The following is a 12,874-nucleotide window of genomic DNA, read 5'->3' as shown; positions in this document are numbered from 1 at the left end:
GTATCAAGCACCTACTCAGGCATAAATCAAGCATAAGCTCAGGCGCAGTCAAGCATGAGCTCAAGCATGGTGTCCTGACAACAAGGTATTTGTCAAAGTGCAATCTGTGAAGCAGTCCCATATACAAGAACACTTATTTCAGATGTTATTTCAGATGCAGTCCCTGAAGTTCAACAGTTATAAAGAATTGTGCTTAAAATTTACACATTTGCAACACCGACACTTCAAATGGCAGCAGTATAATTAACGGTTTTACCTTTTGTTCTCTGTTAGCGCCCCCACAACTGCCAATCAGGACGACGATTGTGGTCACCCTATCCACAGTCGTGCCATGAAGTTCACTTCTGAGAATTTCTCACAGCATTCCAAGATCATTACAGGGGGACCATCGTATTCAATACTAAAGAAGGACATGCCTTGGTGAATGTGTAAATAATCAAAATTCTTTTTGCACCATCAATTTCAGCCCCATAAGCTACGGGGGCTCCACCACCGTGACAGAACACATTTTCACTGAATAGGTCCGGAAGGTAGACTACACGGTGCCCCCTTTTCTATTCGTGGGCCCAATCCATATCATCACGGTTCAATCACTTCATCTGTCACCAAAACCCTGCATTGCATCATACATACCTGCTTTACCATCAAATTTGCAACCTCTGGGTCCAGCGCCGGGAAATCTAGCGGGAGTTGGACAGCAATCTCCGACTGCGAGCACTGCAGCAGGAAGTCCCGTGAATAGCTTCGAACCGCTGGAAAAGCACCAGCTGGGGGATCAGATGCTTCGACGGAAGCCGATGAAGGCACTTGAGAACGTTCAGCCTGACGAGAAGATGCCAAAAATAAAGGATTCAAACCTGCTGTTTTCGGTACCGAAGCAACACCACCAAACCTTCCAATGCTTCTGCGCACCATGAAAAAGGATCAGAATTTATTTGAGCCCCCTGGTATTCCTTACAATGCACCGAATGTGGAGCACAGAGTACGAACACCTTTTTGTACCTCACCTAAATCGTAACTATGCTCGTCATGGCAAGGAATCAGAAGCAAAAGGTCACAGACAGCCCAGACTTGCCTTTGCTGAAAACTCTGGAGAGCTCCCACTTCTCTTGATTTGCTTGCTCTGCTCAGGTGCATCCACAGGGCCAGCTGTCTTGGCAGCTGTAAGCATGGTACGAGTCGGACATTCCACACTTTTATCCTTCACTGCATTGTTTGAATGAATTAAGGGCAATGTTCGAAGACTCTGTTGGGTTGGAACTAAGAACACTTTATCAAACTGCAGCTTTCCATTTCTCATCCCACTTCATCAGCAGTATAGAACAAAATATGTATGCAGTGAAAGCAATTTTATTTTACTTTACTGAAACCCTGCAGAAAACACCAAAAGAAAACTGCATACTCAAGTTATGTCTTGTTCTGTGCCTTCAGTACGTACTGATTAAAGGCCAACTGAACTCAAATTTTTGTTTGTCCAAATGAGTAGTCTATGCTCTTAAAATCACCATTGCGAAATCCTTAGCTTCGGTATCACAGAGCACGCCAGGTACCTTCGTTCAAAGCACCCCCGAGCAGACGACGTATGCACCTGGCGGAGAGTCGCCGAAACCAGTTCTGAGCGGCCAGTTCCGAGCGGAACCTGTCCCGTGAAGCTCGCGCTTCTCCGGCGACTGGCATGGCGCTGCGCCGGCTGCAGGGATGCGTTCGGCCGGGATTTCTCTGCTGCACCAGCGCGCTGTACCGCCGTCATCATCACATGTTTAAAACTAACCGCATAGGTAGCAATATCCGCCTTTTTTTTTTAATGCAAAAAAGAGATTAGAAGCCTTGAAACTATTCACGCGCTTGCGAACGTCTCGGAGTTAGCAAAACTTTTTTTACTTGAAAATATTTTTACTCAAGGAAAAAAATAGCGCGAAACGAGCACTTACCCTACATTTGTCACTTCTATTGCACCTACCACAGAAAGATATTTTATAAATTCTTGACCACTTGCACTTCAGTGTCCAATATTGGCCATATTTGGGATGGCCCAACGCCACCTCTATCTTTTAGACATTTCCAAAAGTTTAACGACCAAACTAGAGTTGCTGTACACGCAGGTATAAACATTTGTGCGTCTTTTGGCTCACTCGCTAAGTGAACCAAAATCAGCCTTTCTCGTAGTAACAAATACATCCGCACAAATATCGGCCGTCGTGTTCGCGAAGTGCAAAAGCTAACGAAACTGCTCCTCTCCTAAACAATAAACTAGATTTTTTGTTCAATTCTCAAGTGAACTATTTACTAGTGGTAAAGCGGTAGATTTATTACTTGAAAGTAAAGTGTTTTCAACAGCACATGCCTCTGGTGAAAGTAGTAAACAGCGTTACATATAAGAAACTGTTTCGTGTTTTAGTGCATCATTTAGCTGTGGAAGCTGGCTTATAGTTTCAGACCACTTTTTTAATTCGATTCTCGATGTGCAGCAAGGTGAAAAATACTGGGCCGATATTCACGAAGCTGTTTGTGCCTTATGTATGTAGAAATAGTGATTGGTCTCCACCCGCTTGCATTTTGTTCCCTTCAAACTGAGCGATGTGAGTTCCGAGGCGCCGGCTACCGAAAGCTACTTTTCGATATCGTAGGAGCAAGTAGCTTTGTAAATCAGGGTCCGCTTTTTTCCTCGCAATGCCAAGAATCGTCACTCCAGCAGTTATTCTGATGGAAAAAAATTACTGTCGGACGGTCTACTTCATCTCGATTGATAGCAATGCGACGACGGAATTGGGCATAACTCCATTATCATGGGCAAACGTTGGTGGAAGCTCTTCTGTGGAAATAACAGTGCCAAACACGACGCTACCACGCGCATTTGAAGGCGGCTCTGAGCGGCCGCCGGTGCTAGCGCGGCCGCTTTCGTTCCCTCACGTACGTCACGTCCGGCCGCCGGTAATGGCCGCCTTTTCTATTCAGTTTCGGTTCCAAAAACGCCAATTTCGCGAGCCGTTTGCGTAGCACGCGTTGACATTTGAAACGCAGTATTTTGCATTTCGCACCCTTTTTATGTGTACTATTGGGTGACATTATTTTTACGTTGTCGAAAATTTGAGTTCAGTTGGCCTTTAAGACCAAAAATGCAATCTGTGTTTGTATCAGAAAGCCGTGTAGGCATGCTTCCCAAGTATCGCCCTTCACCATCGTGATGTCCCAAATTGGAATGCAGGAAAGTGAATGGTGCACCAATGCCTGTTTTCAGGCTTTCGGCATTTTCTATGGTAAAAAAACAACTACCGCAACTGGGAATGGTCTATTTGCATTCAGGAAAGCTTAATCTGCTGACATTTGCCAACTTCTTTTACTCTAGTTTACCAGTAACACAATGTCGGCATTGACAGAGAGCAGACGATAGATACAAAGATGAAGCTTGCGCGTTACGGGAGAGGCCATAGGCCCCTCTTCTCTGCAGTCAGTAAACATGGCAACGATGCGTAATTGCAGCAAAAAAACGCTGCAGTTGGAAAAAAGTGAGGAAAAAAAAAAAAACGGTGGCTAACTCAACAGCGTAACCGTGAGCCTTCTGCTACTCAAAAAAAGTGATATCCAGTTCGTATGCCCCTGTGTACGCAACTTCACAATTACATGAGCATATGTGCCATATTCAAAACATGTTTCCCTATCCCTCTAATTAGTGCTAACAGATGCCTTCACCATAGAGAAAGCCTGAAGACCGAAAGATATCTGTTGAAACGCCGATTGTGGAAACTTTCTCTGGTTTATTTGCTCTTGCCTCGCCCATCGCCACATGTGACAGGCCAGAAACAACAATTGAAAACCCCACTGCTCTTTCATTAAACATCCCTCAATAACACCTTCACCTAGTGTGTACATACCAACTTGGGCCGGCAGATTCTTGACAATGCTCGCTGACTTGGTGACATGCTTTGGTGATTGGGCTGCAACAGTCTTTTCCTGCAAAAAGAGAAAAGAGAGCGAATAAAAGGTTCCACCATCAAAGTGCACGAGACACCAGACAGGTGAAGAGTAAAAAAAAAGCTATGCCATAACTGCTCAAAAAAGTCTCTTGAATAAAGCATGAAACTAAGGAGAAACTACACCACCATTTTTTCTGATCTATACAGAAGGAAGAGTTGGATGACACACAGGAGTGCAAAAAACAACAAAAAAAGGGAAAAAGAGGAAGGAGAGTGTTGGCAAAGCAAACATGAGACAGATAAAGAACAGACCAAGGAGGAATGGAAGGACAAATGTTGAGAGAATGAGAGAAAGAGATGGAAAGAGACACAGGAATAGAAGGAGGAAGTTTTGAGAAACGAGAATGTGTGCAGCAGCATAAGCTTGGATAGAAGCATGTACAGGGCTAGCAAGAAGGCAAGGAATGAGAAAAAAGGCAACAGGAGCACGTGTGAAACTCAAAAGGGGGAATGTCGAATACATATTTGAACAGTAAAGCATTCACAGCTCCCCCCAAAAATTGAGAGCAACCAGGATTAGAGGTAGCAAAGCGGCTGACAAAAAGAGTTCACTAACAACGCTATCCTAAAGAAGGTCTTACATGCAAGACAGGATCCCCACAATTACGAGGAATTAAAATGGGACTTGAAATGGGTGCAAGAAATTAAAAGGGAAAAACAGGAATTTACGCAACAGCACCCACAACTGCAATGCCAATGGGAGCACCTACAGGAGCATGAGCCTAGGGGGAAGTGTTTTCAGATACACCGAGAAAACAATAAACTGGAACGAAATGCGGTAAAAGTATGGCAGACAGCTCTGAGATACCCTCACAGCCTAAATGCAAAGAGACAAGATGAGCGCCACAAGAGAAGGATGTGTGAGGAAAAGAAGGAAGTTCACAGACAAGAACAGCAAGTAAAATGTGCCAAAGGAGACTGCTGAAATGAGAGCCACGTGTTGGGCGCAAGTCCACTTGCCATTCAGCAACTGGGGGCATCCTTGCCCTCTGCATAGAGAGCTGAAGCAGTCAGTAATAGAAACAGCTTGCAAAGCCCAAGTAAAGCGCAAGTGGTAATAGTCACAAGGAATGTAACAACATATGAAACCTTCGCGTAGCCCTCCCTGTGAGTGCTGATGAGCCTTTGCATGAGGCAGCAGACAAGTGCACAATAACCAAAAAGTATCAGAACTTGAGTGCGCGGAGAAAAGCGAGGCAAACGACGACGGCAGCACACAAGTGAAGCTGATCACTGATCAAGACAGCTTAGGAACCAGTTGGGGAGAATGACATGAACGAACACAACGAGGTAATTTTGCATGGCAGGATAAACAGTTTCGGAGGGAAGATGAGAAGATGCCATGTGATGTTGCAGGTTTTTGTCATGGCCGTGAGATCAAGTGCAAGGAGAGGATGAGTGATCCTGGTGAGAGTAACCCTCACCAAGGATGAGAACAAAGTCGAAAGCATTTGTGAAAACTAGCTAAGTTTGCCCATTCAGAAGGAGAAAAAATGGAGATGAGGGGTACGACGAAGATTTGCTTGATGTTGACTGCGGCCATAACCCGTGCAGAGCTGGGCAATTCAAAACCAGCCGAGCAGAGGTGAAAGCATGGACACAGAGGACAAAGTTCCAATTCCCAGAAATCATGTGTGTAGCGAGAAAAGGGCAGGCCACGTCAAAACAGATGGGTTTATCCAAAGAGAAGGAAAATCAGGTGGCAGGCCGGCAACTACAAGCTGGGAAGAAGCCACTAGACTTGTCACTTTGTTTCATGAAATAAAGCAACCGCAACTTTTTTCCAGCTAACTTGACAACGCGGGGGGAACAAATGAGGGAAGATTTCTTGCCTACACCAGCCCCCTCTCCTTTTTCCTTCATGAAAGGACTGCGGGGTGGCTGCGAGCAATGGAACAGCATAGCTTGCTTAACGGAGAGATGGAGTGAAATGCCAGTGAACGAAAAAGCAGTGCAGTGAAGCACCCAGAAACCACTCCCTTCTCTCTCTCAAGCTGTACACTCCAGGGGCCGAATTCTCTAAAAAACGGGCGTCGCTTTGAAACGACGAGGTAGCGCCATGCAAATGCATGTGTTCCGGGCTTGGGGCCATCACTCTAGGGTGTTTTGCGATGGGAATGAGCCGCAGAAAAGCAGTGTGGCAAGGGCGCGAAGCTACAAGCGAAACGACAGGGGGCAGTGGGTGTCACTTCGCGCCCTTGCCACACTGCTTCTCTGCGGCTCATTCCCATCGCAAAACACCCCAAAGTGACGGCCCCAAGCCCAGAACACATGCATTTGCATGGCGCTACCCCTTCGTTTCAAATTCGGCCCCAGGTGTTATTACCACTGCAATGCAGCTAGAGAATCAGACACACTGCTCCCTTGTTCATGCACTTATATAATGTAAATATACATGGTACATAAAAGTTATTCTGTTTCTCTGCTCCGAAGTTTATCATCCTCCTTCCTGACTGGCACTTCTGAAGCTACTTGTGGCACTGACCCTGAACTTGTCAAAGCCCAATTCGAACTGTAGCACAAAAAAGCTTACCTCGGGTTTTGGACAACCATCCTCCCTGAATGTCTCCTCTTCACTCGAACTGCTTGTCTGGCTACTTTGCAGATCATTTATTCCAGATAGATCAGTAGGTCCAGACAGATCATTGGGTCCAGAAGATAGATTGCTGCCAAATAAAAGCATCGCGGGTAAGCAAGCCCAGCTTAGAGAGCTCAAGAACACACAAGAAATGCAAAAGATTAAGGGACCCCCGAGCGCTTTTCTTTCAGGTACTTTTCGGTGATTAAATCTGTTCTTGTGTAATGCAGATACAGATGCTAAAAGAATGATCAAGGTTGGTGCAATGAGAAGTTGCCCAATTTCTAGGCCTAAAAATTTAAGCAAATGTGGGATTGGGTACATTGCACCCGAGGCCTCCGAATGTGTCAACAAATAGCGAAGTACCCATGATAGGCCGAGACTGGCATATTTTGTATGTGCCACTTTACCAATCAAACGAGCCTAAATCCTGTGTTGCTAATATTCCCTTTGAAGTAAGCATAACTTTACACAGTCTCAAAAAATAAAATGAGTAGAGATAGAAATAAAGGGTCGACACAACTGCGCCACTTCGAATGCTGGTGTGCCTTTTCACACAGCGTGTCACAATACATGGCTGTGAGCATCGCCTACAGTCAGCCCGTGTCGCCAAAATGTGTGCAAGCTCGGACGTTTGCCAGCAATACACCAATGGCTATGTTTGGGAGATATTAGCGGGCAATGCCGAAAATAGTGTGGTCGGCAGACGTCAGAAAGCAGAGTCTGTCTCGAGGTTTAGGGACATGCTTTAGCATTTGGAAATGCCATTTCACGCCCAAAAAACAATCTTTTTTTTCTCTGCGGCAATTGGCTGCCTGGCAAAAACAATCCCAACTGGCCCACAAACATGTCAAATATGTTTTTGTGGCAAAGCTAGGGTCGTGATAACTACAGTTAAACAACAAAAAATAACTTTATAAACTATTTAAGATAACTTCGAAAGAGGTGTTCAGACAAAAGTCTAGAGACACGTTGACCAGTGGCCGGCACGTGACTTTACCAAGCTTGCTTGATTACTTGCCCTCTCTTCCTTGTCGGCACGGTTAGAGTGGCTAGAAAAGTACACGATTGCCATGCTGCCAATTGACGCTGACACTCGCCGAATGAGCGATTTCGCCTCAATGTGGTTGGGAGTCTTGCTAGCGCACCCATGGTTAACGCCCCCAGCAAGAAGTGTGAAAAGAGACTTCATGGGTCAGGCCACTGTGGGCGAATAAAACTTCCACAACATCACATCTTTCGTTGGTCCCACTCCTCTTCCCGCCGTACAACATTATTGGGGCAAGTAAAGTGAACAGCGGCTCTCCCAATTTTCGAGAGGAGAGCAGCATGCCACTTTGCTTCTATTTTTAAATTTAAAAATCTGATACGGTATTTATGCACTGTCTTTACCATTCATTTTGCATCTTTTTCTGCCCGACACAACATAGCATTGCAAGGGTACCTTAAAAAGCAATACCAATGATCTGCCCTATGTATTAACTTAACAATGTGTGCAATCCTCACAAAGCACATTTGCATATTAGGTCACAGTGTTCTTATAATATTAAGTTCAACAGCGCAGGGACGGGACTAAGAGAAGAGGCTACAAACACGGGCGCTGACTAATTTTTGCTAATTTTTGTACCCGTGCTAAGTTTTGCTAAGTTTTGTAAACCATGATAATTTTTGTACCCGTATAAATGTTCTTTCCTTCCAAGAATAAACAGTTGTTAGTCAGCGCCCATGTTTGTCGCCTCTGCTCTTAGTCCCGTCCCTGCGCTGTTGAACTTCATGCAATGAACCAACTAGCCCAGTTACAAACCCTCTTACAGTTTCTTATAATAGTCTCAAACGACTTAGTGGGCAGCAAGATACTTTGACCTGGATAGAAGCTAATTTATTTTATAGGGCCCATCAATTAAGCCAGTAAAACTTAAGACTCGCGCAACATGAATCAAAATAATGCAACGAAGTCCCACAGTACTGCCATCCCGCAGCCTTGGTGCTGATGGCTGCAGTTTCAAAAGCAGCAGCGGTAGCTCAGCAACTGTTACTCATTTGCTCACCCCTCCATTATGGCGCAAATTTTAAAAAGTCGCAGCAGTGAAGACTAAGTCAACTCCATGGAAGACCCTCAAAAAGTCCCGAATTAAAACATGCACCTGAAGTTGTTTCACAAAACTATGAAACTTGATAGAATGTGCCCATTCAGTTTTGTTGTCCATAAAACTCTGTTATACACAAAATTCTAGAAGTGCATACAGACACAGCAGCATAGCTAAACCAGCCATAAAAGAGCCTGTTGGGTTAGGGGCTTCTGTCCAAATAGCATTCTTAACTGCACTGCAGCTTGAGCAGGTACGCTTAAAGCTTGCTGTGTTCTCATCGTGCAGTTGGCACAGCGGTATTTTCACTGCCATATAATAAATAAAAAGTACCCCTTCTCCGAGTGCATTAAACAGGGATGCATGTGAGAGCAAAGGCAATTTTGCTACTGCACACCATGTGTCCAAAGTAGTCCCACCTAACTAGTGCAGAAAAATACAATGCACAGGGCTGGGAAAAGAGAGTGCCCATCTCTTTTACCAGCATGACCGTGCACATCCAGCTGTCTGTCTTATTGCATTCAGACACGTCTTTTTGTTGTTGTTTTCGCATCACACGCACGTACCCCACAAACGTGTTGCTCACTGCTCAGCTATGAAACCTTGGCCTGACCACACAAGTAACAGTAGAACACATTCTCCATTTACAACATGGCACCAAAGCGAACTCAATCCACCTGGGGATTTTTAACGTGCGCCGAAATCTCGTGTGTACGAGATTTCGGCGCACGTTAAAGATCCCCCGGTGGTCAAAATTAATCCAGAGCCCTCCAATACGGCGCGCGTCATCGCCTGCGTTTTGTCGGCGCGTTAAACCCTACAATCAATCAATCAAGCATGAAATGCAGTCTAACAGTATTTATAAATTGCTATAGCCACAATATGCTTCAGAACAACCTAGAGTTTACCCATTAATTTACACATTAATCCCAGTGCTTTGTAATTTCACTTTGTAACGTCTCAATAAAAAAGTATATTTCCACAAGAAAATATCAAGAAAAGTTCACAGAAACAGTTCCCTAGAAAATGCCACTTGGTACAAGTTTCTTTAAAACATAATGATGACAGAGCACAAGAAAAGGACACACATGACAGCACTGATAAAGCAGAACTGGCAGCACAGAAGGAACAAGGACACAGCGAGAAACCAACCACCGGACGTGTACAACACGACACGCGCACAGTAACCGCGGTACCACACATTGTACCTCCTCACATGGAGCTCCCGTGGGCTGCAACCGGCCACTCCCTATCTGTCAGTGCAGTTGGAGGCCCATTTGGCAGTGCTCCATTGTGCTGTCTGCTACAACCAGTTAGTAATGCCTGTGCAAAGTTGCAAGTATTAAAAGGATGCTTAGAGATGTAGGGTGGGTCACTAAAAAAAACTGCGAGAAAAAAAACAAAAAGCCAGGCCCCAGAAAGTTAGAGAGATAAACTTTTCCTAGTAGGCATTCCTATTGAACGCAACGGCAAAAACAAAAAACCATAAAATAAAAGCCAGTGAGGAATGCAGGCGGGAGCATTTATGCGTCTGCAAGGTGGAGTTTCTTAAATCACAACATTTACCCTGGTATTCTGAATCCTTCCTCCACTCGAGCCTCCAGTGGAGGAGATCCAGTGGAGGAGATCCAGTGGAGGAGATCCAGTGGAGGAGATTCTTGCTCTAACCAAAACTTTCCCAATAACGCTAATGAGAATGAGAAAACTAACGAAAACTAATGCTGGCTTCCATTTACTTAGTTAACAGTCAAATTGTAAACATTACGGAATGCCCATCTGCTGTCACTACAAAGGCTTTTATGGGAGGGAAACATAGTTCCATATCTGTCAGACAGCATAAATCTCTGATCCTTCTCCAGTTTCAATACATAGTCACAAAGCCACGGTCACTACTATTACCAAATGATGAGAAAGATAAACATGCGTGCACTCTTTAGCTATGTACAAGTATTACGACTAGTCTGACAAGTACGAGTAGTCTGACAAGTATTTTAACTCGTTATCCACCTTCACAAAGTGGAATGGTTCCTAATATTTTTATGCAATCTCATTTCTGGTGATGCAACATCAACAGAAGTGTAAATCAGCGTGCTATCATAAACCTGCCTGTGATTATTCTTCATTAAACAAGAGCAGAAAATTGGCAGTACTACCTCTGCTCAGGCCAGAAGACAAACAGCATCGGTGCATTCATAAAAGCTCTTGTGGGGATCGTGGAGAACTGCGATTCCTATGCGGTGTTTGCTACGTAGAACAGGGAAATGGTCTTGTTCAGATGAGCAGGCCAGCAGGCATTGCTGCACATTGCCTTTTTGCAATGAGGTTCAGACAGGCTCACCATACGACCCCACCCACAACTCCATCAGTGCACGTGCAGACGTGTGAGAGCTAGCCAGACTGCCTAGCTCTGGTTTCTTTAACATCAAAAGCTGAACCTTCATTGCAACCAGACAATATAAAGCCTACACACAAATGTGCCTCAATCGGCAGATGGCCAGGCACGGTTTGCAGATGCTTGTGTTTAGTGACCACAGTGCCTTGATAAATGGGGAGATGAAGAAGCTAGGAAAGGCCCATGTCATCACCACTGGACAATTTTCATTCTACAACTTCTAACATCCAGGAACATGAAAGAGGATGCGCGGACTGTGTAAGTAGGTTACTCCTAAGTAACCATGCCCTATATGCACTTGAAAGTTTCCCAGAACTGTGTCTGGCAACTAAGTAAGCAGGTAATGCCCTTACTCCCAATTTGCGACGCCGAAACAGACAATGGAAAGTGCGACAGAAACGAGAGCGAAGTCCGGCTTTACAAATTTTGGTTGCTAAGCAAGGACAGCGCCATTCACAGCCGAACAACCATTAGAGAAGCTGACGGGCCCAGAGCTTTGGGACTGCAGCATTGTCTGTTACTGCCTCTTCATAGTTGTCTTTTGATATGTTTGTTTGATATGTTTTATTTCTCTCAAACAAAGTACACAAAGTACACAATGAGAGAGGACGGAAGGGAAGAAGCTGCCATATGCAGCTTGAAGACCCCTTACGCCCCACTTAGCAGTTATGTGGTTAGAGCACAAACGCAACGCGACAATTTGAAAAATATACACAACTACAGAAATTCAAATCGGTAAAAACATTGTTATACAATTCTAAATATATACAAGTACACAATTCCACACAAGTACCATTACACAATTCTAATGTCAAAGGCAAGAAAAATACAGCGAAAATAATACATCGTGACATTTCATTGTAAAACTGCTACTTAGATGAGCCTATTCGGTCGAACGCTCAAGAAGATGCATCAATTCTGAAAGTTGTTGTAGAAAACATTCGAACATTAAAGTTATTACCATCGAGAATATTTAAGGATTTGGGTAGATTCTAAGATAAAGACTGTGTGCAGTATTTGGTGCGGCTTAGTGGTACGATCCATGGATTAGAGCGACGTATATTATAAGTAGGTTCATGACGCACTAGCTTAAAGATTGTTATCATGAAGGCATTGTTCATTGCTACAGCAGTTTTGTAAATGCAACACCGAAGAAAAAATTGGAGCTATGCGAGGCAGCCCTAGCCCACTCGAGCCTGCAAGACCAGAGCCACCTGGTCCATCTGGCACAGGAGAAGGCCAGACTCTGTTGTGGAGTCCTGGACTAGGAACGAGAAGTCCCCTTTGCTTATTCGTTCTTTCATTCAGCGTGTACGGGGATACCGAGAGGCTCTACTAATAAGGTGCTCCGACATTCTCGCAACTGCTTTTGTCGGCCCCTACAAAACTTGTTACATCATCTCTCCATACAAATACTTTTAAGACCTGTCAAACGAAAGGCCTCCGGGAGCAAAGCACTATGAGCGTCGGCATCACCACTGTCGGCATCAAATGCAAGCACTCACTCAGGTTGGACCTGATAATTGCCTGTGATGAAAGTTCATTTAGCTTTGCAACATGTATCGGCTCCAGTTGTAATGTTCGCAGCATAACATAAGCATGGCCAAAAAATGTCATGGCAGGGATCAGGTGACTTATTAGCTGGCAGCTGCCTGTGCTTTTTCTATGAATGTGAGCCACCCTAACTGTTTAGGCAACAGAGCAAGGCTCTGCACCGTTAAATATGGGAAATTAAGCTCCATAAATCAGACATATGCGTTTGAAAAAAAAAAAGAAAAAAAAAACCCGTGCAGTCTCAGAAATGACCATGCACTTTCAACTCAACTCGCGCTAGGCAGGACTC

The 12,874-nt window shown here is 44.6% G+C and overlaps 1 protein-coding gene across 5 annotated transcripts in view; it reads right to left on the bottom strand.

Annotated features, from left to right (window-relative positions):
• LOC144155462 (eukaryotic translation initiation factor 4E-binding protein Mextli-like) overlaps nt 1–12,874 on the bottom strand; it is a 77,530-nt gene that overhangs the window by 28,703 nt on the left and 35,953 nt on the right. For 4 of the 5 annotated variants that reach the window (XM_077686917.1, XM_077686919.1, XM_077686918.1 and 1 more), the window contains 4 exons: nt 6,508–6,640; nt 3,873–3,951; nt 1,076–1,161; nt 634–822 (listed from right to left, as the gene is read on the bottom strand). In XM_077686917.1, coding sequence (XP_077543043.1) covers nt 634–822; nt 1,076–1,161; nt 3,873–3,951; nt 6,508–6,640 — 487 coding nt within the window. The remainder of the gene's footprint in view (nt 1–633; nt 823–1,075; nt 1,162–3,872; nt 3,952–6,507; nt 6,641–12,874) is intronic. The other variant, XM_077686921.1, reaches the window with a different exon arrangement.

The sequence above is a fragment of the Haemaphysalis longicornis genome, unplaced genomic scaffold (genome assembly GCF_048455015.1).
Source record: "Haemaphysalis longicornis isolate Haplotype H1 unplaced genomic scaffold, Haemaphysalis longicornis Haplotype H1 scaffold_1, whole genome shotgun sequence".
Classification (NCBI taxonomy): domain Eukaryota; kingdom Metazoa; phylum Arthropoda; class Arachnida; order Ixodida; family Ixodidae; genus Haemaphysalis; species Haemaphysalis longicornis.
The sequence above is the reverse complement of the archived record's forward strand: the minus strand, read 5'-3'. Positions and strand labels throughout refer to the sequence as shown.